We start from the raw sequence: 27,836 nt of genomic DNA on the forward strand, positions 1-27,836 counted from the left end.
TGAGCTATAGGCGCCGAGCCTGTTGATACTTTCTATTGCATTTTTAAGTTCCCTGATTGACTGCTTTGGTTCCTTCAGCTCTGCTATAACCTTTCTGTATTCTTCATATCATTCATCTCTTATTTGATCCTGTTTTTTTGGTTTCCTTTTGGTTATTTTCCAATTTATCAGCAGTTTCCTTCATTGTTTTTATTATCTGTATTCTAAATTCCCTTTTTGTCATTTCTAACATTTCTTTATAGGTAGAATCCTCTGCAGTAGCTCTCTCACGATCCCTTGGGGGCATTGCTCTGGACTGGTTTTTCATGTTGCCAGGATTTTTGAACTGATTCTTCCTCATGAGTGTTTTCTTTTATCTGTTTCCTTGCCTTAATTTTCCTTTCACTTCCTCTTGTTCTTTAAGTTACCATGCCTTTGGTATAGGGTTTTGATGAGTCCTTTTTGTACAGGAGCAGAAGGATGAGAAAATTATAGAGCAAAAAGGGAAAAAAGATTTAAAATAAAAAAGAAAAAAAGAGAAATGAGAAGGGGTGGGTGAATGGAATATTGACAAAAAGAAGAGAGGCACAGAAAGGAGGAGACAGGAACAGTATAGGTGTACAGTAGGGTACTTTGACCCAACCTTAAAAACCCCCAACCTCTGGGGGTGCTGGGTTGGGTGATTCCCTTGAGGTCAGCAGCTCTTTGCTAGCATGTTCAGACACAGTACCCCATCTCCACCAAGTAGAGAGGAAAGACAAAACTGCTATAAATCTAACCAAAACAAGCAAACAGAAAACTTTATGGGATAAAATTTGGGGGAAATACCAAATAATAGGGGTAGAAACACTAGCAAAAATGAAGTTCTAATTGTTAAAGAAGGCAACAATGTAAAATTATATTTAAACTAGAAACATTAAGAAAGAAAAGAAAGATTAAAAATATAAAAATCTAGAGGGAAAATGTTAAAATTTAAACAAAAAAAACAGGAAAAAAGAAAAAACCAAAAACAAAGCAGTATATAAATCTTGCTGAGTATTACCTGAGCAACAGGTGATCTTCTGGGGGTATGAGATGTTAATCACAATGCTGATGCAGCTATACATGATGGAGACTGGAGGTCTCTGCTGATTTCTCACACCCTGCAGGGCGGAGAGCCTAAATCTCTCCTCAGCCCACTTAAAAGGCACTTTAAACTGTTAACCTTGGCTAAGCAGAAGCTTTTCCAGGAAAGCACTTGTTGGGATCACTCCTGAAGTAGCTACCTGCTTACCCAGTGTGCCAAAATCAGTCTTACTCTATGTCCCTGAGGGCCAAGGCTATAAGGCATCTCAGTCCCCACCTTTAGGCTGCTTAGTTACTAGACTACTTACCCAGGGTCTCCTGCCCGATCCTCCCTCTGCAATCCTGAGGGCAGAGCTTTCCAGGGCAGTTCTCCCACAATGGCTCTCTGTGGCCCACAGCCGAACACTGTTAGCTCCGTCCAGCTCAGCAGTTCAGTATGGGGCCCTAGATAACCCTGAAGGTCCCGTGCACTCTCTCCTGAGTTCTCAAGGTAGTTCAACTGAGTGGCAAGTCCAGAAAAACCAAACAGCTTACAGGTAAGGCCTTTCCAGTTTGCAATCTCAATGCTGCTATACTTGTAGTTGCCAACAGGATTGGACCAAACAAACACATGCAACCACTTGCCAAATCTCCACTGCTTTTGTCCTCCTCTTGGGGTCTGAAAGTCTCTCACTGACTCTTTGTGTCCCCAAGTCCCCAAATGGATGTTTCTGGGCAGATCCCCCCAGCCAGAGATGCCTAGAGTCTTCTCTCCCCAGTCTTACCATACCCAGTTGCAAGGAAGCTGTTACTTGGCCACCATCTTGGTCCTCCCCCATTTTTTAAAGTTTTTTTTTTAGACAGTCTCACTAGGTCACCCTCGGTAGAGTACCGTGGCATCACAGCTTACAGCAAACTCCAACTCTTGGGCTTAAGAGATTCTTTTGCCTCAGCCTCCCAAGTAGCTGGGACTACATGCACCTGCCATGATGCCTGGCTATTTTTTGTTGCAGTTGTCATTGTCATTTATCTGGCCTGAGCTGGGCTTGAACCCGCCACACACGGTGCATGTGGTTGGCACTGTAACCTGCGTGCTGTGGGTGCTGAGCTCCATGGTAGCATTTATATTCCAGTGAATACTTGCAGAAGCTTCCTATTCTATATGTTTTTGTTTTCCGACAGAATAATGTGTAAATAAACATTTAAGGTATATTGATTGAGCTTCTCAAAAAATTGTCCTAAAACAGCTCTCCATTTTCTATCATGCATGTGTCAGCTGAGTGACTTCCTTGCTGTTAAAAATGGCTGGGTTTGGTAAAAGGAGTTGTCTGCCTGGGTTTGCTTTCTGGAGTGGAAGATGCTGTATCTCTAATGCTTGTTTCTTCACTATTGGCAGCAAAGCACAATTGTGTGCCACAATCGTGTGGACCCTAATGGTTCAAGATATCTGCTGGGAGATATGGAAGGACGGCTTTTCATGCTGCTTTTGGAGAAGGAGGAACAGATGGATGGCACTGTTACCCTCAAGGATCTCCGTGTGGAACTCCTTGGAGAGGTAGGGCTCGTTTCTGTTTCTCTGCCACTTTCTCCTCAGTCCTTAAGAACCCTGGGGCGGTGGTCCCACATCTGACCTCTGGGAATTATGTTACTTGTTACCTAAGTGAAAGCTGATATTTGACTGAGTTACATGTTGGAGAATCTCACAGGCTTCTCTAGGCAGTACCAGCAGAAAGAGAAAAAAGGGAAATAAAAAAAGATATAATCTAGAATTGAGGCTGATTTCAATTCTGGGTGGAACTTACCTAAAAATTTAATACTTACACAGAGTATTTTAGAGGTTTCTAATTTGTTCAGACTGGAGATGTTGGGATTATCATTTGAAGCAGGTACCTGCAAGATAAATTATAGATGAAGAATCGCAAACCTCAGAGATATAGGAGCATTTGCTTAGTGTAACTTGTGGATTTGAAACAGAACTATTTTCTTGAGTTATGGCTGCAGTTGGAAGTTTTCTCTGTAGATGTTTGAGAGGTGGGTAGGATGGTGGCTGGATCCTGTGTAGAGTCTGTCTGATCTCTTTCATGCCACTGACTTTTTGCAGACCTCGATTGCTGAGTGTTTGACGTACCTTGATAATGGTGTTGTGTTTGTGGGTTCTCGGCTGGGTGACTCACAGCTCGTAAAGGTAAGATAAGAAGACATTTTCTTCTTTCTGGTTTGTTTTTTGCTGTCCTTCATTGTTTCTTCTTCAAATTTCTCTTGTGTTTGGTGCCTCTCAGAATCTCTCCAGCTTATCCACACCCCTACTGTTCAGCTTTCTACTAGGTTGATTAAACATCCTACCTTGACTAGTTCTTTGTCCCAATAATTCATTCAGAAAATGTGCCAGGCAAGGTGCTAGGTGTTGTGGCTATAGTAATGAACAAGATCCAGCTCCTGCCTTTGAATAGGTCATAGTCTAATGTAATGGATCTTTAGGATATAAGACTTTGGCCCTTCCCTATAAAAGAATGCATGCAAAAATTCAATGCTTATCTGAAATCCATCCATAGGACTGGGAGCCTAGATAGAAATCTCTGGCTGGAGGAATTTGAGTACAGCCTGGGCCACATGACAAGAGACTGTCTCTAAAAAAAAAAATTAAAAATTTAGTACCTGCCTGAGGTCTCAGCTACTCGGTAGGCTAAGGTGGGAGGATCACTTGAACTCAGGAGTTTGGTATTGTAGTGAGCTGTGGTAAGTTATACTACTGTACTCCAACTTAGGTGACAGAGTGAGACCCTAACTTAAAAACAAAAACAAAAACCCTGGCTGGTTAGTGGATCACTTGTTGGTTACCATGTTCCTTTTTTGTTTTTTTGTTTTTTTTTGGAGACAGAGTCTCAAGCTGTCGTCCTGGGTAGAGTGCCATGTGACATTATAGCTCACAGCAATCTCAAACTCTTTGGCTCAAGCAGTCCTCTTGCCTCAGGTTTTTTTTTTTTTTTTGCCCTTTTTGGCCAGGGATGGGTTTGAACCCGCCACCTCTGGCATATGGGGCTGGTGCCTTACTGCTTTGAGCTATAGGTGCTGCCCAGTTTTTTATATTTTTATAAGAGACGGGGTCTTACTCTGGCTCAGGATGGTCTTGAACCTTGAGCTCAAGCAATCTATCTGCCTCAGCCTCCTAGTCGGACCTACCACCACGTTCCTTTGTTAACAGTTCTTTTCTAGGCTGGGTGTGGTGGCTCATGCCTGTAATCCTAGTACTTGGGTGGCCAAGGCCAGTGGATTGTCTGAGCTCACGGGTTCAAGACCAGCCTGAGCCAGAGTGAAACTCCATCTCTAAAAATAGCTGGGTGTTGTGGTGGGCGCCTTTAGTCCCAGCTACTCAGGAGGCTGAGGCAAGAAAATCGCTTGAGCCCAAGAGTTTGAGGTTGCTGTGAACTGTGATGCCATGGCATTCTACTGAGGGCGACAAAGTGAGACTCTGTCTTTAAAAAAACAAAAAATAAAACTTCTTTTCTGAAGCATCCATTGGAGCCCAAGATGGGCAGATCTAGCAGGATTCAGAGTTTCTTTTGGATAATAGCCATCTCTTTTTTTTTTTTTTTTGAGACGGAGCCTCAAGCTATCCCCCTGAGTAGAGTACCATGGCATCACACTCACAGCAACCTCCAACTCTTGGGCTCAAGCGAGTCTCCTGCCTCAGCCTCCCAAGTAGCTGGGACCACAGGCGCCCGCCACAACGCCTGGCCGTTTTTTGGTTGCAGCCATCATTGTTGTTTGGGGGGCCTGGGCTGGGGATTTGAACCCGCCACCTTAGGTGTATGTGGCTGGCGCCTTAGCCGCTTGAGCCACAGGCGCCAAGCCAATAGCCATCTCTTTAGGTTGATTCTATTTGGGGCATTCCAAGACTAACATTGTGTTTTCTTTTTAGCTCAATGTTGACAGTAATGAACAAGGTTCCTATGTAGTGGCCATGGAAACCTTTACCAATTTAGGACCCATTGTGGACATGTGTGTGGTGGACCTGGAGAGGCAGGGGCAGGGCCAGGTAAGGAGCTTATCCTGAAGTGGATAGCTGGTATGCCCACTCAAGCTGTATCCTCCTAGTTTTGCTTATCTAGAATGGAGAATCTGCACCAAAGATACTTTTAAGAGCCTCACAAAATCTCAATGATATGAAGATAACCGCTATTTCCTAGTGTCTATCTTAGTCTGCCAGGCACTTTATATACATTAATCACACAAGCCCCCTATTAGATAGGGACATTCTTGGCCATCTAAGAAGTAAGGAAACTTAGGGCTGTGGAAGATGAAGTAACTTCCCAAGGTCACCCAACTAGTAACTTGTAGGTGTGTCTGACTCCAGATCAGTGCTTGTTCTAGTAAACTAGGTTCCAAGGATCTAAGCAAGCTTGCCAGGAACAGTGGTAGGAGCTTTTTGCTTCTTTCAACTAGGACGTCCTGTCTGCTTGCTAAATTTGAGAGACCAACTTCTGCAAAGTCTGCATCCTCCAACTTAGTTCCACAGTAAGGGTTCTTGGATTTAGGTATAGGACATTTGCTTTCTGGGGCTTGTTATATTTCTTGCAGTCTCTTCAGGGAGTTATTTAGAAACCTTTTCTCTATTTACAGTTGGTTACTTGCTCTGGGGCTTTCAAGGAAGGTTCCTTGCGGATCATCCGGAATGGAATTGGAATCCATGAGCATGCCAGCATTGACTTACCGGGCATCAAAGGTACCCTTTTATTGCACGCAGGATGCAGAACTTTCTCAAGTGACTTTGGCCTTCATTGCATGTTGTGAAGACATTTTGGTGGGAGCTGGAGGAAAGCAGAGCAAATGGAGAGCGAAGAAAGTCATAATGACAGATCAAGTGGTAGAAGCTTAAATTTAAAATTATAGTAAAGGAAAATTTAAAAAAATTGCCTTTGATCAAAATTGGTAGATACAGGAGTGGAGGAGGAAAAGATTGCAAGTTAATGTTTATTTAAGGGAATGGCAGAATCTGCAAAGAAAGGGGACTGAGGATATCATACAAAGTGCCTGTGGCTCAGTGAGTAGGGCGCTGGCCCCATATACTGAGGCTGGCGGGTTCAAATCCAGTCCCTGCTAAACTGCAACAAAAAAATAGCCAGGGCTTGTGGCAGGCGCCTGTGCTCCCAGCTACTCGGGAGACAAGAGAATCGCCTAAGCCCAGGAGCTGGAGGTTGCTGTGAGCTGTGATGCCACAGCACTCTACCAACAGCAATAAAGTGAGACTCTGTCTCTAAAAAAAAAAGAAAAAAGTAAATTCTAGAACAAAAACATAAATTTTCCTAAATTCTAAGAAAATTACAATTAGAAAAGATAAGAGAAAGGCTACATAGTGAGATTTTTAGTGTGTTAACAGTAAATCTAAAATAATATGACAGAATTGATATCAAACATGGGTGTCATGTCAGTAAATGTAAATGAACTTACCTGTTATGATGAAAAGATAATCAGATTGAATTATAAAACCACTTCAAAGTTGTATATAGGAGGCATATCATTAAAAAAGTAATTCAGAATATTCAGAAAAGGAGGAAAGATGAATAAAGAGGTATATAAAATTAGGAAGAGATCATAACTATAAAACTCAGGGGAATCAACTCAAAAACTATTGCAGACAATACGAATTCTTTAAGGTAGCAGGATATAAAATTAAATACACTGAAATCAGTCATTTTTTTTTCTTTTTGAAATGAGTAGTTTTCATGTAAGCACAAGTAAAAGGTAGAGTAGAAGGAAACACGATTTTCAGTAACAGTAAAAAAAAATGCCAGTGAATACATTTAACAAGAAATGTGCAAAACCTGTGCAAAGGAAATGTTAAAATACTGCTGAAAAATGAGAAGAATAGAGTGATCAAATGAAAAAGACCTAAAGGTCTACAAATCAATATCATATGATCTTTCTTTCTTTCTTTCTTTCTTTTTTTTTTTTATAGACAGAGTCTCACTTGGTTGCCCTTGATAGAGTGCAGTGGTGTCCTCACAGCAACCTCAAACTCTTGGGTTTAAGCAATCCTTTTGCCTCAGCCTCCTAAGTAGCTGGTACTATAGGTACCTGCCACAACACCTGGCTGTTTTTTGGAGATGGGGGTCTTGCTCTGGCTGAGGCTGGTCTTGAACCTGTGAGCTCAGGCAGTCCACCGGCCTCAGCCTCCCAAGTACTGGCATTATAGGCATGAGCCACTGTGCCTGGCCAAGTGGATCTTTCTTTAACTTATATTTATTGTCTCACAATAGAAATATCTACGGATTTATTTCCTTGACCTAACAAGTCCAAGCCCAAATGTAACAAATAAGAGAGGTCAGGAAAACTTAAGAGAAGTGAGATGGAACTAGCCCTGCCAGATATTAAAACTTACTAGTAAACCTTGATAATTAAAAAGTATAGTATTGTTGGTGAACGTGCAGAGTCTAATAGGCAGATTGAGACATCCAGAAATAGACCCAATTACATCTGGAAATGTAGTATATGATAGTGGTGGCATCTCAACTCAGTTAAAGTTGGGACTTTTTAATAAATGATGTTAGGATAACTAGAAGTCACTTGGAAAAAGATAAGTTTGTATCTACACAGCCAAATATATGTTTTGCTAGAATCTAAGTGGATCAAAGATTTAATATAAAAATGAAGCCATACAAAAACTAAGAGAAAAAGCTGGTAACTTCTTTCAAAATGTATTTTGGAATGGGAAGGTCTCTTAAAACTACTATTGAAAGTACAGAAGCCAAAAGGAAAGATTCATAAATTCAACTACCTAAAAATAAAACACTTGTGTACAGCAAAAACAAAACACTATTAATTCAGAAGAAATGAAAAACTAGATAAAAATACTTCCAGGTCATCTTGTAGGCAAGACCCCTATTTCCCTAATTTGTAAGAAATAGTGTAGAAAGAATATTACCAAATTTCCTGTCCCCAAATTGACAAAAGATGGGAGTGGACAGGCCTCACTTACTACGTATAATAAGAGAAAAGCACATCAACATTCTTTACCAGTTTACCAAAATCCAAAAGTTCAACAACACCTTAGGTTGGTGAGGCTGTGAGAAAATAAATGTGTTCATGAACCCTCTGTAGAAGGGAAGTTAGCAGTATCAAGAGTTGCATTTAGTGATTTATCCAGCAATCCCAATTCTGAGCCTCTACCCTACAGACTTCCATATTTATAAAGTGAATGTAAATATATGCCTTTTCATTGTGGCATTGTATGTTTAGGAAAATACCAAGATGGGTCCATTAGTGAGGACTTGTTAATAAACCGATACAGTCACACAATTAAATACGATACAGGTATAGAAAATGAGGAAACATTGTGTTCTGATAAGGGCTCCCGCAAATACTAAGTGAAAAAGCAAGGTGCAGAGTAGTGTTATGATAGGCTATTTCATATTTGTATTTGCTTATAGTAGTGTTTGCCCTACTTCCTTAAATTAAAACAAAAATTAAATTGGGTGCAGTGTTGCAGGCCTATAGTCCCAGCTAGTTGGGAGGCTGAGGCTGAAGTGTCACTTGAGCCCAGGAGTTTGATACTAGCCTGGGCAACATAATGAGATCCTATGTGTTAAAAAATAATTGGAAGGTTAAATAAGAAATTACTATTATTATTTATTTATTGCTATTCTTTTTTTGAGACAGTCTCAGTCACCCTGGGGTAGAGGGCAGTGGTGTCTAGATCATAGTAACCTCAAACTCCTGCCTCGGCCTCCCAGAATGCCTCAACCTCCCAGAGTGCTAGGATTACAGGCATGAACCACAATGCCTGGCCAAGAAGTTATTGATTAGTGGCTTGGAGGATGGGCTGGAGGGGAGAGGTGTGGGAGTGAGACTTCTGTGTACTTTTTCAAAATAAATTTTGACTTTGAGTTACGGAAATGCATCATCCAATTTTAAAATATTAGAGTCTTAAAGCCAGGAAGGAATAGACGGGGTTTCAGCTCAGGATTTGGACTCCAAAGTTCCTGCCCTTCCTGTGGGGTCTACCCGGCCGTTTGATGTGTACCCTGAATGTTGGTCTGTGCTATACATCTGAATCCTCGGTCCTTGTTCTAGGCTTATGGCCACTGCGGTCTGAACCTAATCGTGAGACTGATGACACTTTGGTGCTCTCTTTTGTGGGCCAGACAAGGTAAGGATGGGACTGGTGCCAGCTCTCAATGCTGGTGTGAAGGTTGTCAAGTGGGGAAGTGGGGCCCAGCATGACACAATTCTCCCTTCTGCAGAGTTCTCATGTTAAATGGGGAGGAGGTGGAAGAAACTGAACTGATGGGTTTTGTGGATGATCAGCAGACTTTCTTCTGTGGCAATGTGGCTCATCAGCAACTTATCCAGGTAACAACTGAGAAAGGGGAGGATGTGACCATGTACTTGAATCTGACCTAGAGTGTGGTATAGAGCACTACTGGATTCCAAAACAATTGATTTTTGTGGCTCTTAAAGTAATGTAGAAATTCTAGGGAAAACATAAAATTACCTGATAACCTGTACTCAGAAATCACAACTCAACTTTGGAGTTCTCTTTGTTGCTTTATTTTTCCTCTGCAAATGTATATATATATTTTTCATATTTTCTTTTTTGATTGAGATTATTTGGGTCCTGTTTTAGCATTGACTATACCATGTCTTCTGAGGCACTCAGAATTTTTCTTCTCATTATAATAGCGATACATGCTTATTTGTAAAAAATTTGGAAAATACCAACAAACACAAAGAAGGAAAAAATAATTAGTCATAATGCTACCATCCATATATGACTGGTGGCAGCTTTTCCACATATTAATCATAACCAGAGCTCTTACTCTCTTCTGATCCTTTTCAGTCTATTTGTAATATGGGGACAGATAGTCTTTTGGTGTTTGTTATACACGAGAGTCCAATTTCTGAGTGCTTTCCCACCCCACAGCAATCTTTTGAAACTTGCTGTGACCCAGATGCCTTTCAGTTTTTATGCACACCCTACTTGCTTTCCGAGCTATTCTCAGCTCTGTGGCCAGAGTCAGGGTCTTGCCAGTGGTGTAGGGCACTGTGGTGTCTGGGAATTAATGAACTGTCTCCATCTGGTCTTCCTTTTAGCCACCTGGTAGTGGCAGATTGGTAAAAATCAGAGGGAAAGTTCTGCTGATTTGCAGACTAAAGTGTGGGATGTGCCCAGGTACTGAGTCATTGCTTTGTCCGTGTTATCTAAATAATGGTTTGAAGACTGGCACCAGCTCACCTATTTATTATTAAAGAGGTTTCATCCTTAAATATAAACTCATTCATGCAAGGTAAGATGAATCAATAGATAATGGTGATATTTTCTGTTTCAGTGATAAAATGAATCTATAAAACGTTTTTCTTTTCTTTTTTTTTTTTGTTGAGTCAGAGTCTCAAGCTGTCGCCCTGGATAGAGTGCTGTGGCATCATAGCTCACAACAACCTCCAACTCTTGGGCTCAAGCTTCTCTCTTGCCTCAGTTTTTCTATTTTTAGTAGAGATGAGGTCTCACTTTTGTCTGGAACTCGTGAGCTTAAGCATTCTACCTGCCTCAGCCTCCCTGAGTGCTGAGATTACAGGTGTGAGCCACCACCTATAAACTACCACCCAGCCAATAAACATTTTTCAACATAATTGTATAACCTTTATTAAGGTGATTTAAATAATTTTAATGGCTCATGTACGGTAAAGAATTTGGATATTTTAGAGATCTGATTTTGGGGTTCAGAAAAACTACTAGACTGATAGTCACAGGGTCTTGCTCTGTTGATACCCTACCATAGGATACAGTTTGGTTACTCAAGCAAGTGGCAGTTAGAATGAAATAGGCATTTTGCTCCCTAGCTGAAGGTTTATAAGCTATAAGCTGCTTTAAGCTCATCCAAAAATGACATCCATTATAATTATTCATAGCAAGAATTTGGAAAACAAAAATATGCCCCAAAAGGCCTTATTCCTAGGGTTCTCGTAGGGCTGCTTTTACCCCCCCACCCCCCTTCTGCTGCTGTGTAGATCCATGCAGGTGCTTGGAGACATCTGCTTGTCTGCTCTTCTTTCTCTAGATCACTTCAGCATCGGTCAGGTTGGTCTGTCAAGAACCTAAAGCTCTGGTCAGTGAATGGAAGGAGCCTCAGGGCAAGAACATTAGTGTGGCCTCCTGTAATAGCAGCCAGGTAGTGGTAGCTGTTGGCAGGGCCCTCTACTACCTGCAGATCCATCCTCAGGAGCTGCGACAGATCAGGTGCGTGTGTGCTCTTGTCTGCTTGTTTTCCTCCCCTGCTCTCTGGGACTTCTTTGATCCTTGGGTTCCTTCCTCTGCCATATTCCTCTTTGTTTAGCCACACAGAGATGGAACATGAAGTGGCATGCTTGGACATCACACCATTAGGGGACAGCAATGGGATGTCCCCTCTTTGTGCCATTGGCCTCTGGACAGACATTTCAGCTCGTATCTTGAAGCTGCCATCTTTTGAACTACTGCATAAGGAGATGCTAGGTGGAGGTATGTGTCATTTAGGGACCTGGGTTGGAGTCAGAATCGTCATGTGGAACAGAACTTAATGTTTCCTTTTTCCATAGAGATCATTCCTCGCTCCATCCTGATGACCACCTTTGAGAGTAGTCATTACCTTCTTTGTGCCTTGGGAGATGGGGCACTTTTCTACTTTGGGCTCAACATTGAGACAGGTGAGACTAGGAGTGAGGGGCTCTTTCAAAAATGGAGAGTGTTAGTTTCCACACCTGTAGCCCAGTGAGTAGGGCACTGTCCACATACACTGAGGCTGGTGGGTTTGAGCCCAGCCCAGGCCTGCTAAACAACAATGACAACTGCAACCAAAAAATAGCCAGGCATTGTGGCGGGCGCCTGTAGTCCTAGCTCCTCGGGAGGTTGAGACAAGAGAATCACTTAAGTCCAAGAGTTTGAGGTTGCTGTGAGCTGTGATGCCAAGGCACTCTACCAAGGGCAACATAGTGGAACTCTTGTCTCAAAAAAAAAAAAAAGGAGAGTATTAGAGTTACACATAGTTCTTAGCCTCAGGCTGCTGCCTTTGAACCTTCACAATCCAGCTGTTTGTCCTTTTTCTTTCTCCTGATGCCATTCATTCTGTAGGCTTGTTGAGCGACCGTAAGAAGGTGACTTTGGGCACCCAGCCCACCGTATTGAGGACTTTCCGTTCTCTTTCTACCACCAACGTCTTTGCTTGCTCTGACCGCCCCACTGTCATCTACAGCAGCAACCACAAATTGGTCTTCTCCAATGTCAACCTCAAGGAAGTGAACTACATGTGTCCCCTCAACTCAGATGGCTATCCTGACAGGTGAGTCTCTGTCTTCTTCAAGTGCCATTGATTGAGGGCATTTGTGATGTTTTCTTCAAACTATTCTCAAGATTTTTTTCTAATGTCAAAGTCAGTAAATAGCTGAGATGGGAAGTGTAGAGCAGAGGTTCTCAGATTCAGCCACCCATTAGAAGCAGCTAGGAAGCTTTTAAATTATATATATAGTATATAGTGGTGTGGTTTGTTTTTTTTTTTTTTTGAATCTTCAGATTTTGAATCAATAGGTCTGAGGATGGGCTATAGAATCTAAATGTTCAGAACACTTCTCAGATGTGTGAGATGATTAGTTAAGTTCCAGAGCACCTGGTTTAGAGACTTTCCTCTGGTCCCGTAGTGCTGTGATTTTCAGCACATATGCCTTGAAAAATTTTTTGAAGATCATTAATTCTTTTTGAAAGAAGTTCAAAGCACAATAAGCATATTCTTTTATTCTTCTTCTTCTTCTTCTTTTTTTTTTTGGTACATTCAAGTGTGCCCTGAGATAAAAGTTGAAAAACATTGCCCTGGAGCAGGGGTGCTCAAAAGGTGGTTTCAACTAGTAGCAACAGCACTGCCCTATAAGATGTATTAGAAATGCAAATTATTGAGCCTCACCTCAGTCCACTGAATCAGAAACTCTGGGGGTGGCGCCAGCAGTCTGTTTTAACAAGCCCTCTAACTGATGGACTGATGAATACAATAGTTTGGGAAACATTGTCTTAGAATATAATGTTTTGATTCTGAACCTTGGCTACACATTAGCAATAAATGGAAAGCTGTTAAAAATTTTCAGCCTAGGCCCACGTACGCCAATTAAAAAAGAATATTTTGGCCAAAGCTGTGGGTGGCACTAGGATGGCTTGAGGCCAGGTGTTCAAAACCAGCCTGGGCAACATAGTAAGACCTTATCTTTACAAAAAATCAGAACATTAGCTGGGCATGGTAGTATACACATGTAGTTCCACTTAGGGAGCGGCAAGCAGGAGGATAGCTGAGCACAGGAGTTCAAGGCTCCAGTGAGCTCTGATCCTGTCTCTTAAAAAAAAAAAAAGTCTTATGGTTGAGATCAAGCATCAGTCTTGTGGTTGAGATCTTGTGGAATGTATTTTTCTCCCAAGGTGATGTTTAGCATGGAGTCAAACTTGAGAGCTCCTGCTCTCGAGTGAGCAAGGCTAATTCTGCTTTGTTTTTCTTCCACTCATGGAGTGGCCTTGTAGAATCCTTTCCTTCTGTGGGTTTACTCAGAGTCTAAACCTAGACCCTTCTTTTCAGCCTGGCACTGGCCAACAACAGCACCCTCACCATTGGCACTATTGATGAAATCCAGAAGCTGCACATTCGCACAGTTCCCCTGTATGAGTCTCCCAGGTGAGGGCCAGGGTTAAAGAGCTGCAGAGGAGGGCGGTGCCTGTGGCTCGATGGGTGGGGCGCTGGCCCCATATACCGAGTGTGGTGGGTTCAAGCTCGGCCCTGGCCAAATTTGCAACAAAAAAATAGCCGGGTGTTGTGGTGGGCGCCTGTAGTCTGTGCTGCTTGGGAAGCTAAGGCAGGAGAATATCCTAGGCCCAGGAGTTGGAGGTTGCTGTGAGCTGTGTGACACCACGGCACTCTACCGAGGGCAATAGAGTGAGACTCTGCTCTTAAAAAAACAAACAAACAAAAACAGAGCTGCAGAGGGTGGCAGTCTGAGAGTTGGTGTAGGATGCTTCTGGCTTTTTTTGAGTGGCATTGTTGTTTTTACTTGTTCTGCAGGAAGATATGCTATCAAGAAGTATCCCAGTGTTTTGGGGTCCTCTCCAGCCGCATCGAAGTCCAAGACACAAGTGGAGGCACAACTGCTCTGAGGCCCAGTGCCAGCACCCAGGTGAGGGCAGTGGATAAAGAAAGATGGCATTAGTGTAGGGGCTGGCAAAACTTTCTGTAAAGGGCAAAATAATAACGAATTTTGGTTTGTAGACCGTGTGGTCTCAGTTGCCACTAACTCATCAACTTCACCATTGTAGCCCAAAAGCAGCTGTACGTGCAAGTGGGCATAGCTGAGGTCCAGAAAAGCTTTATTTATAAAAAGTGTTTGCTGCTTGGTGGCCTTACAGTGTGAATAATTCCTTTTCTGTCATCATCAGTTGGGATATTTTGTAGGGTATGTGTAATTGGGGGCAGAGTAAAAAAATAGGTAAGAGCTTGGGATGTTGAGTCTGACAGAAGGAGCTTCAATATTTATTGCTAGTGGTGTGGCCTGGGGAAAGTCTGGACTTCAGTTTTCTTGTTTATAAACTGTGGTTGATAATAGGACGGTCTTGAGCTGCACATGATAAGCTCCCTGGAGAGGGTCGTGTTCTTCTGTGTATCCTTTACCCTTCTTGTTCCCACCATCTGTCATGAGACTGCCTCCCTTAGTCCAGAGTCTTTATGTTTTACCTTTTATTTGGAGCGCTCCCTGCCTATCACTTTATTAGGTCTCAGATTAGGTCTCTTTGATTGGCTTGCACAGTGTTTTAATTTTCCTTAATGACCCTTGGATTCCTGTGGCATTGGGGACTGATGTGTACTTTGCCTATGTAAACTGGCTCCTCCTCCTGGGTTCCCCTGTCCTTCCTGACACATTCTATTCTCAGGTTCCACTGAGCCACCAGTTGCCAGAGTTCTTCTCAGCCATTGTGCCCTGGTCATACAGGTCCCCCCACACTGCCATGTGCTTCAACACTGCCATCTGTGGCACTGTTCTGCTTTTGAGAAGGATGACATGGATTCTGTCTTTCTTAGGCCCTGTCCAGCAGTGTCAGCTCCAGCAAGTTGTTCTCCAGCAGCACAGCTCCTCATGAGACCTCCTTTGGAGAAGAGGTGGAGGTACACAACCTCCTTATCATCGACCAGCACACCTTTGAAGGTGCACATGGGTCTTTGTGTCATTTTTACCTATATCTCTCCTAACCTGGGCTGTTCTGGACTCTGTCAGACACACTGTGTGGCAGCATGTCCTAGGTAAGCAGAAAGGGGTGGGGGCTCTGAGCTGGCAATGAGGCTGGAGGGTTGGGCATTCTCTGACCTAGGCTGGTGGGAGTCAGACAATTTGAGGCGACAAGGACAGCAGAGGACATGAGTTGTTTCATCGTCTAAGCTGCAGGCCTCACAGAAGCATAGGGTTATATGTGCACGGGTTGTGAGCGAGATGTCATCAGCTAATCTTTTCTCTACTGTCCATCTAGTGCTTCATGCCCACCAGTTCCTGCAGAATGAATATGCCCTCAGCCTGGTCTCCTGCAAGTTGGGCAAAGACCCTAACACATACTTCATTGTGGGCACAGCCATGGTGTATCCTGAAGAGGCAGAGCCCAAGCAGGGTCGCATTGTGGTCTTTCAGTACTCAGATGGTAAGTGGCTCAGTCTCTAGCCGCTGAGGGATATGAGGTGCTGGGAAACTAACAGACTGCTTGAGACTTCAGAGCTTAAGTTAAGCAGTGGAAGAAACTTGGGTTCGTTGCTGTTAGGAGCCATTCTATTCCTTCCTTTCAAGCTGTTAATTGAGTTTTGGAGCAGGACTCGAGTAAAATCTGATTTGTGTTTCTTTTTTTTTCTACTCTTTGAAAGGTAAGAAAAGGCAGGGAATGGTGAACAGTGGTTAAGAGAATCTAGTGGCCACAGTCAGAGTAAAGAATCCTTAATTTGTTTCCTACTGGGTTACATAGGCATTCGGGTGTTCTTTCCAGCTCAGTACCATGTTTATTTCTTTATATCATTTCTCATTACTCCTACTCAAGATGGTTGTAAAGATAGGTAATTAGCCCAGAAATCTCAGATCAGAATGCCAATATGGCATTTGGTTTCTATCCTGAGAGACAGATCTGGAGCTCAGGGTGGGAGGCAGATCTTAGAGACCATCTGGAATCACTCCACATTCCCTGGGAGCTCATACGTTAAGTGGTGGTTAACCCCAGTGTTATACTGACTCTATATAACATTGGGAAGATATATATAAACTTACTTTCAGATGAGTGGTTTTGAGGGGCAGGAAATAAGAGCCACACGGGCTACCAGAGGATTCTTTTGACTAGTAAAGTGTAGGCTCATAAAAGAGACTCAAGAATTATCTTTTTTCCCCAGGAAAACTACAGACTGTGGCTGAAAAGGAGGTGAAAGGGGCTGTTTACTCCATGGTGGAATTTAATGGGAAGCTGTTGGCCAGCATCAATAGCACGGTGAGGCCCGCACCACCCGGTGCTCTCTTCAGGTTGCACACCCTAGCCTGGCATCATGGCGGGTGCCTGTTCTCTCAGCTACTCGGGAGGCTGAGGCAGGAGGATCATTTGAGCCCAAGAGTTTAAGGTTGATGTGAGCTATGATGAAGATGCTACAGCACTGTACCCAGGGCAACAGAGTGATGTATTTGTCTCTCAAGGCCTCTAAATAAAAAAAAACCAAAAATATACTATTATCCATGGAACATACCTTCCATGTGTTTTCTGGGCTCTGCGTGTGTCAGATCTTAACGATAATAAAGTAGTGGGTGGGTGGACAGGTGGAGTGGCTCACACCTGTTATCCTAGCACTCTGGGAGGCTGAGGTGGGTGGATTGCTGGAGCTCATGAGTTCAAGACCAGCCTGAGCAAAAGCGAGACCCCATCACTACTAAAAATAGAAAAACTGAGACAAGAGGATCGCTTGAGCCCCAGAGTTTGAGGTCACAGTGAGCTATGATTATGCCTCTTAGTCTCTAGCCACGGTGACAGAGTGAGACTGTGTCTTAAAATATATATACATTAAACAAATGCAAATCCCTATGCTTCACTTAAAAATTTTTTTTTTTCTTAAATAAAGTTCATGGTCAGTCTCAGTGCCTGTAGCTCAGCAGCTAGGGTGCCGGCCAAATAACACTGGGGCTGGTGGGTTCCAACCCAGCCTGGGCCTGCCAAAGAACAATGACAGCAACAACAACTAAAATAGTCAGGTGTTGTGGCAGGTGCCTGTAGTCACAGCTACTTGGCAAGCTGAGGCAAGAGAGTTGCTTAAGCCCAAGAGTTTGAGGTTGCAGTGAACTGTACACTCTTGCTCTTGTCTCAGAAAAGAACCAAATTGAGTTTCAAGGTCAAATTAATTTGAAAATGTACTGTCTATCTTGGATCTCTCTCTTGGCGTATCAGTGCACTATAACATATTAAAGGGCTAAGAAGACTGAGAATAAAGAAACATCGTGTATATGTGTATATATGTGTGTGTGTATTTTCTTTTTTTTTTTTTTTAGAGGACAGGGTCTCACTCTATTGCCCAGGCTGGAGTGTAGCAGCAGGATCAGAGCTCACTGTAACCTTGAATTCTGGCTCAAGTGATCCTTAGCTGCTGTAGTAGCTGGACCTACAGGCATGTACCACCACATTCAGCTAATTTTTTACAAGATTTTTTGTAGAGATTGGGTCTCACTATGTTGCCCAGGCTGGTTTTGAACTCCTGACCTCAAGTGATCCTCCTATCTTGGCCTCCCAAAATGCTGAGATCATAGACATGAGCCACCATGACTGGCAGATATTTTAAATTGAGGGTTTCTAGTCATTTGTTCATTCAGAAAATATCAGTTAAACACTTGCTGGATGCCAGGCACTGTTTTAGTATTTGGATGTAGTAGTAAATGAGATGAAGAAAAAGCTGCCGTTTTGGAGCTTTTGGGCAAATAAAGTATATAGTCTATGAATTGTTAGAAATAAAAGAGACCCAGATTGGAGGATCACCAGGATGAACATGGGAAATGGGGGTTAGTTATTTCATATCATGTGACCAGGAGGCTCTTGCAGATATTGTGGCAAGAAAAGTTCTGAAGGAAGGGGAAGACCTTCCTTTGTCTGGGGACAAGTGTAAGGTGAGAATCAGCAGGCCTGGTGTCTGGCATGAGTGAGATAGAGGGGTGGTGGGAGATGAGGTCTGATAGGCAGCCAGGGACTAGAACATGCAGAGCTTGGTAGGCTGCTTAAAAAACGTTTTGTTTTGTTTTGTTTTGTTTTTAATTAGGATGATGGAAATCTCTAGAGGACTTTTTGTTTTCATTTTTCTCTAAAGGGCTTGAATAAGGGTTTGAACATGATTGAGGATGGAAACAGTGAGGTCAGTTAGGAGACTGTTTTTTTTTATTTTTTTATTTTTTATTTTTATTTTTTATTGAATGGTAACTATGTACATTAATGCACTTCTGGGGTACAGTGTGGGGGAGACTGTTTTTTTTTTTTTTAAGACAAAGTCTCATTCTGTCACCCTAGCTCACAGCAACCCCTCTTGCCTCAGGCTCATTTGAACCCAGTTGGCACTTGCCATTTTTAGTAGACAGTGTCTCAACTCTTGCTGAGCCTAGTCTTGAACCCTGAGCTCAAATGATCCTCTTTCTGCATTGGCCTCCCAGAGTGCTGGGATTACAGGTATGAGCCACTGTGCCCAGCCAGGGAAACTCTTGTGTTGGTCCAGATAGCAGTCAGTGGTTGCTGGGACCAGATGGTGATAGGGGAGAAGATGAGCAGTGGTCAGATTCTGCATGTATTATGAAGGTAGGATTGAGAGGCTTTGGTGATGGATTGTAGATGAGGTGTGACAGGTGGATGGACTTGCAATTTACTGATATGGGGAAGGTTGTGAGTGCAGCAGTTTTGGAGTTATAACTTGGTTTTGGACATACTAAGTTCCAGTGGTTATCTAAGTGGAGATATCAATTAGGTAAAAGTCAGAGAGGCTGGAGAAAACAGCATGGCTGTTATGCAGTGACATTTAAAGCTAAAAGTTGGGATGAGATCATCCAGGACCAACCTGTCTACTGAGAGTGGATAAAGAGGGGCTATGAAGCCTGAGCTCTGGGGCTGTCCAGTGTTTCAAAGTTGGGATGATCAAGAAGATCCAGGCAAAGGGTGGAAAGGGTGACTATTGAAGTAGGAAGAACCAAGAGGACTATTCTGAGAGCCATAGAAAGAAAGAATTTCAAACGAGAGAATTGGTAAACTGCAAATGCTGCCAGTAGGTCAGGTGACAAGGGTTAAGAATTGATCATTGGATTTAGCAACATGGAAGTGGCGGTGACCATGACCAGAGAGTGGTAGAAATAAAAACTTAGATGAAGTGGGTTCAGTTGATCTTGGGAGGAGAGGACAGCTGGTAAAGAAAATCCCTTTGAGGAGTTTTGCAGTATGGAGAGAGGGATGGGGACAGTGGCTTCAGAAGGAAATTTTAGGAAAAGAACTTTTTTGTTTTTAATTTTTCAAGCTGGAAAATATTGCTGTATGTTTCTAAGCTGATGGAAGTGGTCTGTTAGAAAGAGGATTGCTTGGAACCATGTTCTTGAATAGGCTGTAAGGGAGGTGGGTTCTCGAACAGTGTTGATCTGAAATGCCAGAGACCAGATGGCAAAAGTGTGTAGAAGTTCTCTTTTGGTTGTGCCCATCTTCTCTGTGAAGAAGGTAAGGGGAGGAATTAGTGGTTTGAGAGAGGAAGTGATTGCTTTAGAACCAGAAGAGTGAATGGACTAGGAAAGTGCATAGTTTACTGAGAGGCTTAAGAGCCCCCCTTTCAGTCTTCAAAAATGAGAGCAGTCACCTAGGCTGGTGGTTTTCCCTCACATGTGTGGAGGATGAGAATGTAACCAAAGCTGGGTTTTGTTTGGTGAGTTTGACAAAGGGAAAGAGGGGCAAGGGAATTGAGAATCTGCAACAAGACAGTGCTTATGGGGGTGGGCTCTAGGAGTCTGAGAACAGGTGGAACTGAGGACATGAGATTGAGTAGGGGTGGATTTATTTTTAATGGTAGACTCTATCAGGTGACTATAGGAATGAACAAGATAAGTAGGAAAAGATGGTCAGAAAAATTATTGGAAGGACTTTCTTTTTGAATGTTTATGAGAATTAACAGGAGCGTAGTAGGGGAGAGTGGTAGGTGGGAGTTTAGGTGACTGCTTCAGGGCACATAGCAGTGGCATAGTTGGATAGGTGGCATAGTCAGATTACTCAGATGATGTGAACTTCAGGACTGGGGTGTTTAGGGAGAAGGGGGAGGGAAGTCTGAAAGAGCAGGCCAGGAGAAATGCAGACAGCTGTCTCACTGTAGTTCCGGAGCTGTGAGGGACAGAGGGAGGCAGAATAATTAAATTGAGAAGGTAAAGGGTCAGGCCGGAGAAGAGGCTGCAGGGATACAACTATATGTCCTGAGTGTGTGGATGTGGGAAGTGGATGTGGGAGGGATGCGATGTCAGATTAGATGTCTAGTCTGTTGCTGGCCAATAGAAAAACATGAGCCACATGTATAATTTAAAATTTTCTAGTAGTCACGTTAATAAATGTAAAAAGCTTATAAATTATTCACCTCTGTTAGTGCTACAAAAATAGCGGGTGTGATTGATTTGCATAATGTATTTTATTTAACTCAATATTTATAATATCAATTCTGTGTGTAATCAGTATAAACACTAAGATATTTTAGACTTTTCAGACTAAGATTTCAAAATCAGATGTGTATTTTATACTCACAACACATTTTAACTTGGACTCACTAGGCACATTTCATGTGTTTCATTGCCATGTGAGGCTACTGGCTACCATATTGGATAGCAGAGGTCTAGAACCTTTTGGGAAGAGAGTGGGAGTCCTGGGCTTTTGGTAGTCTGGCCTTGGTCTTGACTGTCTCCATGGTGGATGGTGATGGGGAGGCTGAGAGCATGGATAGAGAGGGTGGCAGATGTTGGCAGGAGCACAGAGAACCTTGACAGCCCTTCTTCACTTCCACTGTTGGAGGTGTGGAGGGCCAGCAAGGCCGAACTTACGCTTCGACGGGGCGCTCTGGATGTGCCTTTGACTCTACTGATAGAGACAGAGGTCCAGTGGTCGTTATAATTACTGTGAAGGACTCCTAGAGTCATTTATAATCTGTGGAGCCACAGTTCTTTGAACACATCTTGAGAAATCATGGCCTAGTATATTCTGTCTAGGAGTTTCTAGATGTGCAGAGTCCATGTTGGGATTATTGGAATCCTAAAGGATGTGCCAAGGAAGGCTTGTCAACTCAGACAAGTTACATCTCAGCCCTGTGCTGTGCCATATGTCTCTGTCTGTCTGCTGGTGGTAAAGCATCTCCAGTGTTTTGGAGATGTGGTTGTGATTGAAGAAGCACTGCAATGGAGAAAGGAAAAAGCAGGGTTTCTCCTTCCCTCTTGTGGAGTAGCCATAGAATCAAGTTCTGTAGATTCTTTTAGTTATTTGATAATTTCTTTGGACCTTTTCATTGAGCTTTCTCTAGTCATTGGATTCCCATTAAAAAGTTCCAAGGATGGGGCTAGACGTGATGGTTCATGCCTGTAATCCTAGGATTCTGGGAGGTTGAGGCAGGTGGATTGCCTGAGCTCACGGGTTTGAGACCAGCCCGAGCCAAAGAGAGACCCTGTCTCTTAAAAAAAAAAAAAAATAGCTGGGTGTTGTGTTGGGCATCTGTAGTCACAGCTACTTGGGAGGCTGAGACAAGAGAATCACTTAAGCCCAAGAGTTTGAGGTTGCTGTGAGCTCTGACACCACAGCACTCTACCAAGGGTGACAAAGTAAGAGTCTGTCTAAAAAAAAGGTTCCTGATTGGAGAGATCACCTCTATGGTTTATCTTATAGGGGTACAAGTGAATCTTTCTAAAAGTAGAATATAAACATCTTAACACAATAACTAAGAAAATGACATAAAGGCTATATTAACCAGTTTGATGAAAATATTTCAAATTGTATATGAAAACACCACACTGTACCCCATGATTGCATTAATGTACATAGCTATCATTTAATAAAAAAAAAAAAAAAGGTTCCAAGGGTTCAGAAAAGGCAGCTTGTTGGGGAGTGATCTTGTTCCATTCTGATTAGGAGTTGGATCTTTCTTTGACATATTTCTGTGGGTCAAACACAAGAGGATTATCTTTTGTAATATCCACAGTATTATACTTGCATTATTATTTCTTTTACATGGACTTTTTTTTTTTGAGACAGAGTCTCACTATGTCACCCTCGGTAGAGTGCCATGGTATCAGCACAGCTCACAGCAACCTCAAACTCCTGGGCTTAAGCGATTCTCTTGCCTCAGCCTCACAAGTAGCTGGGACTATAGGCACCCTCCACAGCGCCTGGTTATTTTTGTTCTTGTTGTTGAAGTTGTCATTGTTGTTTTAGCTAGCCTGGGCCAGATTTGAATCTGCCAGCCTGGGTGAATGTGGCCGGCGCCCTACTCACTGAGCTATGGGTGCTGCCACTTATTTTTTTTATGTAAAGTAAAATTTTGTATTCCTAGTTCATATATATGTAATAGTGAAATAGAAAACGTTCATACTTCTAAACACATAAGACCATTTTCTATTCCATACTGCAATTTGGGAGTGGTACTGCAGAGGGGGATTGAAAAGTAGGGAAACAGTCACTTTGAGAGGACTCAGGTGCCTTAGGCTGAGGGAACAACATGCCCTTGTAGGTGCGGCTCTACGAGTGGACAACAGAGAAGGAGCTGCGCACGGAGTGCAACCACTACAACAACATCATGGCCCTCTACTTGAAGACCAAGGGCGACTTCATCCTTGTGGGCGACCTCATGCGCTCGGTGCTGCTGCTGGCCTACAAACCCATGGAAGGAAACTTTGAAGAGGTAGTGGAGTGACCAGGGATGGATGTCTTACTTAAGCCATGACCCTTGCCAGTGTGTCTCTGGTGGTACAGGATAGTTGAGCATAGCACAGGCAGAATTGTTTTCCCTGGAGCATACATGCTGCATGGATTACATATTCTTAGAGACCCCCAACCTGAATTCTGAGTAGGCTTCCTGTCTGGGCAGTTGCAACCAAATGGGCTGTGTAGGTCAGAGGTTTTAAGGGAGAGTCTCTCTATTTGTTAAAGAGAACTGCATCTTCTACAGGGTAGGGTCTCAGCTTCTGAGTGCAAAAAAGACAAGTCCCAGAACTGTATTCCATGCAAACTGCTGATTGTATTTTCTTGTTATACCTCATCTATTTTAAGATTGCTCGAGATTTTAATCCCAACTGGATGAGTGCTGTGGAGATCTTGGATGATGACAATTTCCTGGGGGCTGAGAATGCCTTTAACTTGTTTGTGTGTCAGAAGGACAGGTGAGTGACCAGCCCTTAGTATGGTGGGGAAGGGGTGGAGCTCCGAGTCTCTTGTGGGGATCTGTGTCAGGTTCAGGTCCTCTTCTTCACAGAGGTAGAATTTCCTTCATGAGAGAAGAAAAGGCCACACAGATTAGCCCTTCACACTGGGTCCCCTGCTGTGGGGTATATGGTATCCACTGCATGTGGTCATGTGTCGGGGCCTTGTGGAGACCAAGAGGATCAGGGAGTGACTTTTCCCTGCCTTTCAGCGCCGCCACCACTGATGAGGAGCGGCAACACCTTCAGGAGGTTGGTCTCTTCCACCTGGGCGAGTTTGTCAATGTCTTTTGCCACGGTTCTCTGGTCATGCAGAATCTGGGTGAGACGTCCACCCCCACACAAGGCTCGGTGCTGTTTGGCACGGTCAACGGCATGATTGGTAAGGTTAACTCCTACAAGGCACAGCCCCACGGGCCTTCTGAGAACACGGTTCTGAGGGACTAGGGAGAGCAGCTGGACATGACACTGAAGGTTACTAGCCAGGGCTGCAGCAAGCTTGTCCCTCGTTGTGGTGCTTACCTGGGCTGTGGGCTCCATAGTTCTGTTGTTCATGGTCTCTTTCACTTCTTCAGGGCTGGTGACTTCTCTGTCAGAGAGCTGGTACAACCTCCTGTTGGACATGCAGAATCGACTCAATAAAGTCATCAAAAGTGTGGGCAAGATTGAACACTCCTTATATCCTGCCCAGAGCCATTTCCTTGCTGGGAAGCACATCCTGCCATGTGTAGAAACTGGTGCTAGAAACCACTGTCCTAAGTGTCTTCTAATGAAACCTGTATTGAACTGGTTTTGTTTTTTAGACAGAGTCTCACTCTGTCACCCTGGGTAGAGTGCCATGGTGTCATAGCTCACAACAATCTCAACCTCCTGGGTTCAAGTGATCTACTTGCCTCAGTTTCCTGAGTAGCTGGGACTACAGGTGTTCAACACAATATTTGGCTAATTTTTCTATTTTCATAGAAACAAGGTTCTCAGTCTTGCTCAGGCTGGTCTCAAACTCCTGAGATCAAGCAATCCACCTGCCTTGGCCTCCCAGAGTGCTAGGGTTATAGGCTTGAGCCACCAGACCTGACCTTTTTTTTTTTTTTTTTAAATTAAAAAATTTTTTTTATGTAGGAAATATCAAACACACAGTAGTAGCGAGGGAGTAGCATAAGGAATTCCCACATGTTTATCATCCAGCCTCAACTGGTCCATCTTGGAAATGTACATTTATGTACATTTATGTTCCTGGAATGTGTACTTCTGGCTTTCTTGGTGTTACATTTCAGACATAAGTTTATTTATTTATATATTTTTTATTTTAGAACATTTGGGGAGTACAGATGTTTTTTGTTACATGGATAAGTTATATGATATTGAAGTCAGGGTTTTTAGTGTACCTCTCACCAGAATTCAAGTGTAAGTTTAGGTCATAGCATAGGAGCACATCCTTTTAGGGGTTGTGTTGGGGGCAGCTGTGTCTGCAGAGGAACAAGGGGAAAGGGAAGATGATGAAAATGCTGGAAGCTCAAGAATCAGCCATTTTTGGACACCCAGAACCCAAGTACTACTGGAAAAATTCCTCCTCAGGCAGGATGTGAGAGCTGCTCTGCCCAGCTCCAGCCAGGGAGGGCTGAGTTTTTTGCTAACTAGCAGGACCTTTGGCAGCCCCTTGGCTCACTGAGCCTCATTCATTCATCCATGAGGTGTTGAGACTAGGCTTAAGTGAGCGGTTCTTTAAAAAATATCCATATGTATCCAGGCTTGAAACTAGTGGAATCTGATCTATATTTTTAAAAATAGTAATTTTGAAGATTACTTTAATTGAGAACCAGTTAGATTAGATAATAATTTTATAGTTCTTATGATTATAAAAATGTCCAAAAAGCATGCTAACCTTGATGATTGCTTTAGACTTGGGTCTTGTTTGGAGGTGGGGATAACCGAGAAAGAGTGTTTCTGAATAAGCACATGTTCCTTGACTTGCCTGTGTACCTGGAGATCCTTTCACACTGAGCGGAAGACGGAACCAGCCACAGGCTTCATCGATGGCGACTTGATTGAGAGTTTCCTAGATATCAGCCGTCCTAAGATGCAGGAAGTTGTGGCAAACCTACAGGTAAGCTGTGTGGCGTTCAGCCCTGGGTCAGTCACATAAGTCATGGCTGGTTGTGGCATGCTAGGAGACTCTCCATTCTGGGCACCTGCTGAGGTGCCATTGGCCCTTTAAGGTTCTTACTAGATGGGAAGGTGGAGTCTGAGGGAAAGGAGATGTATGTGGTTGAGGCTTGTGGGTTTACCAGACACTGTAACTCTACACGTTAACCTCTGTCTTTCTTTAACATGGTGACATTTGGATTCTCTGGCAAGATCCAAAGGTGGAAGGCAGGGTTGGGATCTTGCAGGGAAGAGGGATTTCCTCAATTCTGGAGTTTAGGATATTGCTTACTAGAGATGGTGCTTCTGGAAACATCCTTAAAGAGGGAGGGGTGTAGGCAAGGTGGTGGCCTAAAAGCCAGCTTTGCCTCAGGAGAGACCTCCACTGCCAAAGGGGAGGTGTGGGCTTTCTCTCTGCTGTGGCAGTGGGGAAACCATGTCCTTCCATCACTGTGAGCAGGAGAGCACCCTCCTGACCCTCACAGCCCCACCCCTTTTCTTGTTGCAGTATGACGATGGCAGCGGTATGAAGCGAGAGGCCACTGCAGACGACCTCATCAAGGTTGTGGAGGAACTAACTCGGATCCATTAGCCAAGGGCAAGGGTCCCCTTTTCTGACCCTCCCCAAAGGCTTTGCCCTGCTGCCCACCCTCTCCTCTCCTACCATTGTATTCTTGGCCATGAGGGACCTTTCCCTAAGCCAGCTGCCCCAAAGCCACAGTTCACCTGTGTGGAAATGGGGCTGTCTTAGAACTAAAACTAGTTCACTAGAGACCTGGGAATGGGCTAGAGGTGAACCATTTTCTCCCTGGATTTTTACCAGTCTCAAATGATTCCAGCTATCACCTTGGCCCACCAAGCTTTGATTGGTGTTGCCATTTGTCCTCCTTCCAGGGAGGAATCTCGTGGCTCTTGGGCTGAAATGAAGCTGTGTGTGCGTGTGCGTGTGCGTGTGCGTATGTGTGTGTGTGTGTTATCTCACACTCATGCATTGTCCTGTACTATCTTTTTATTTAGGTTGGGAGTGTAGGGAGGTTGCCCATAGTAGGGAAGAAGAGAGTTGGGAGGGCTTCAATATCTTGAATGAAACCTTCCTTTTACTTTTCTACTTTGGCCTCTGAGAGCATTGGATTATAGGCCATGGGCTGCCTAAGTTCAAAACCTGGAGAAGGTGGGTGATCCCCAAGCCACAGCTCTTTTGTCTCTGCAGACTGCCTTCTTCAGAGTGAAGGAGGTGGGGGGATGTGAATTGGTTGTTAGTTTCTGAGTTTTACCAAATAAAGTAGAATCTAAGAAGAAGAATACATTTGTTTCTGCTTTTCTTCCCCCTGCCCAGCTATCCAGCATCTTAGGAATGCTGTTCTCAATTTACTACAGACTCATGCAGTGTCCCCCACTTGTCCTTGCTATTAGAACAAGTCTCTGAACGTAATGAAATGTCATCTTTACCTCTCCTTTGTCATGTGATTGTTTTGGTGGGATCACAGGATGATGGGTATCAGGTTTTGGAAATTTAGTGTTTTGGTTACCCTGACTCAAGAACAACTTCTGATTCTCAGTTACGTCTGCTGGTAACCTGCTGTGGTTGGGTGTTGCTTGGGCTGCCTTTCCTAACCTCACTGTATAGCCAGCTGTGTCCAATGTCCAGTAAGCCGGTAGGCCACTGAGTATCTCCTCATGCACCTCCTGGCTTCTTATTGCCACATGCCCTTTGGATTCTCATTTTATTCCCTCTGGTCTAATCAAGTAAAGCTTTGGTGCTTTGGGTTTGAGAATACAGGAGTAGGGCACATTTGGGGTTTACTCTTCTGTCTGGCAAACAAAGCCTGTTTTCTTTCAACTCAGTGGGTCAGAGTGTTTGGGCCCATATTTCTACCAGTAATCTAGTGGGAATAAAGGCTGCTCTGTCCCAACTGTGGAGTAGGGTTGATCCTAGGCATATTGGCTGGCTCTTTTAAGACCAGCCTTTGATACAGTGTCAGGAATATTGTGGTTTCAAGTTCAAAGAGTGGTTTTGAGAGATTCTAGCTTAAAAGGAAAAGAGCAAGGAAACATCTTTGCTTTGGGGGTCTTCTGGAGTAAGTTTCCTTCCCTAGAGAAATTCTTTTGTTTTTTATTACCCTTCTTTTCCCTTACTTTCCTGGGATCTCAGGATAAGGATCTTAAGAGAAAAAATAATCAGCAGCTGAAAAACCACAGTTTGAACTTGAAACTCAACA

The 27,836-nt window shown here is 43.4% G+C and overlaps 1 protein-coding gene across 1 annotated transcript in view; it reads left to right on the forward strand.

The window, feature by feature from the left end:
* The window catches only part of DDB1 (damage specific DNA binding protein 1), a 36,869-nt gene extending 9,950 nt beyond the window's left edge, over window positions 1-26,919 (forward strand). The window contains exons 7-27 of the mRNA XM_003798753.3: window positions 2,420-2,578; window positions 3,125-3,208; window positions 4,943-5,059; window positions 5,644-5,746; window positions 9,094-9,169; window positions 9,264-9,372; window positions 11,079-11,257; window positions 11,355-11,518; window positions 11,596-11,703; window positions 12,128-12,335; window positions 13,608-13,703; window positions 14,088-14,199; window positions 15,099-15,222; window positions 15,542-15,706; window positions 16,437-16,531; window positions 22,788-22,958; window positions 23,327-23,436; window positions 23,688-23,857; window positions 24,051-24,153; window positions 25,456-25,579; window positions 26,126-26,919. Coding sequence (XP_003798801.1) covers window positions 2,420-2,578; window positions 3,125-3,208; window positions 4,943-5,059; window positions 5,644-5,746; window positions 9,094-9,169; window positions 9,264-9,372; window positions 11,079-11,257; window positions 11,355-11,518; window positions 11,596-11,703; window positions 12,128-12,335; window positions 13,608-13,703; window positions 14,088-14,199; window positions 15,099-15,222; window positions 15,542-15,706; window positions 16,437-16,531; window positions 22,788-22,958; window positions 23,327-23,436; window positions 23,688-23,857; window positions 24,051-24,153; window positions 25,456-25,579; window positions 26,126-26,209 — 2,661 coding nt within the window. The 3' untranslated portion in view covers window positions 26,210-26,919. The remainder of the gene's footprint in view (window positions 1-2,419; window positions 2,579-3,124; window positions 3,209-4,942; window positions 5,060-5,643; window positions 5,747-9,093; window positions 9,170-9,263; window positions 9,373-11,078; window positions 11,258-11,354; window positions 11,519-11,595; window positions 11,704-12,127; window positions 12,336-13,607; window positions 13,704-14,087; window positions 14,200-15,098; window positions 15,223-15,541; window positions 15,707-16,436; window positions 16,532-22,787; window positions 22,959-23,326; window positions 23,437-23,687; window positions 23,858-24,050; window positions 24,154-25,455; window positions 25,580-26,125) is intronic.
* The last annotated feature ends 917 nt before the right edge of the window (window positions 26,920-27,836 follow it).

The sequence above is a fragment of the Otolemur garnettii genome, unplaced genomic scaffold, assembly GCF_000181295.1.
Source record: "Otolemur garnettii isolate 467f Iridium unplaced genomic scaffold, OtoGar3 scaffold00140, whole genome shotgun sequence".
Lineage (NCBI taxonomy): Eukaryota > Metazoa > Chordata > Mammalia > Primates > Galagidae > Otolemur > Otolemur garnettii.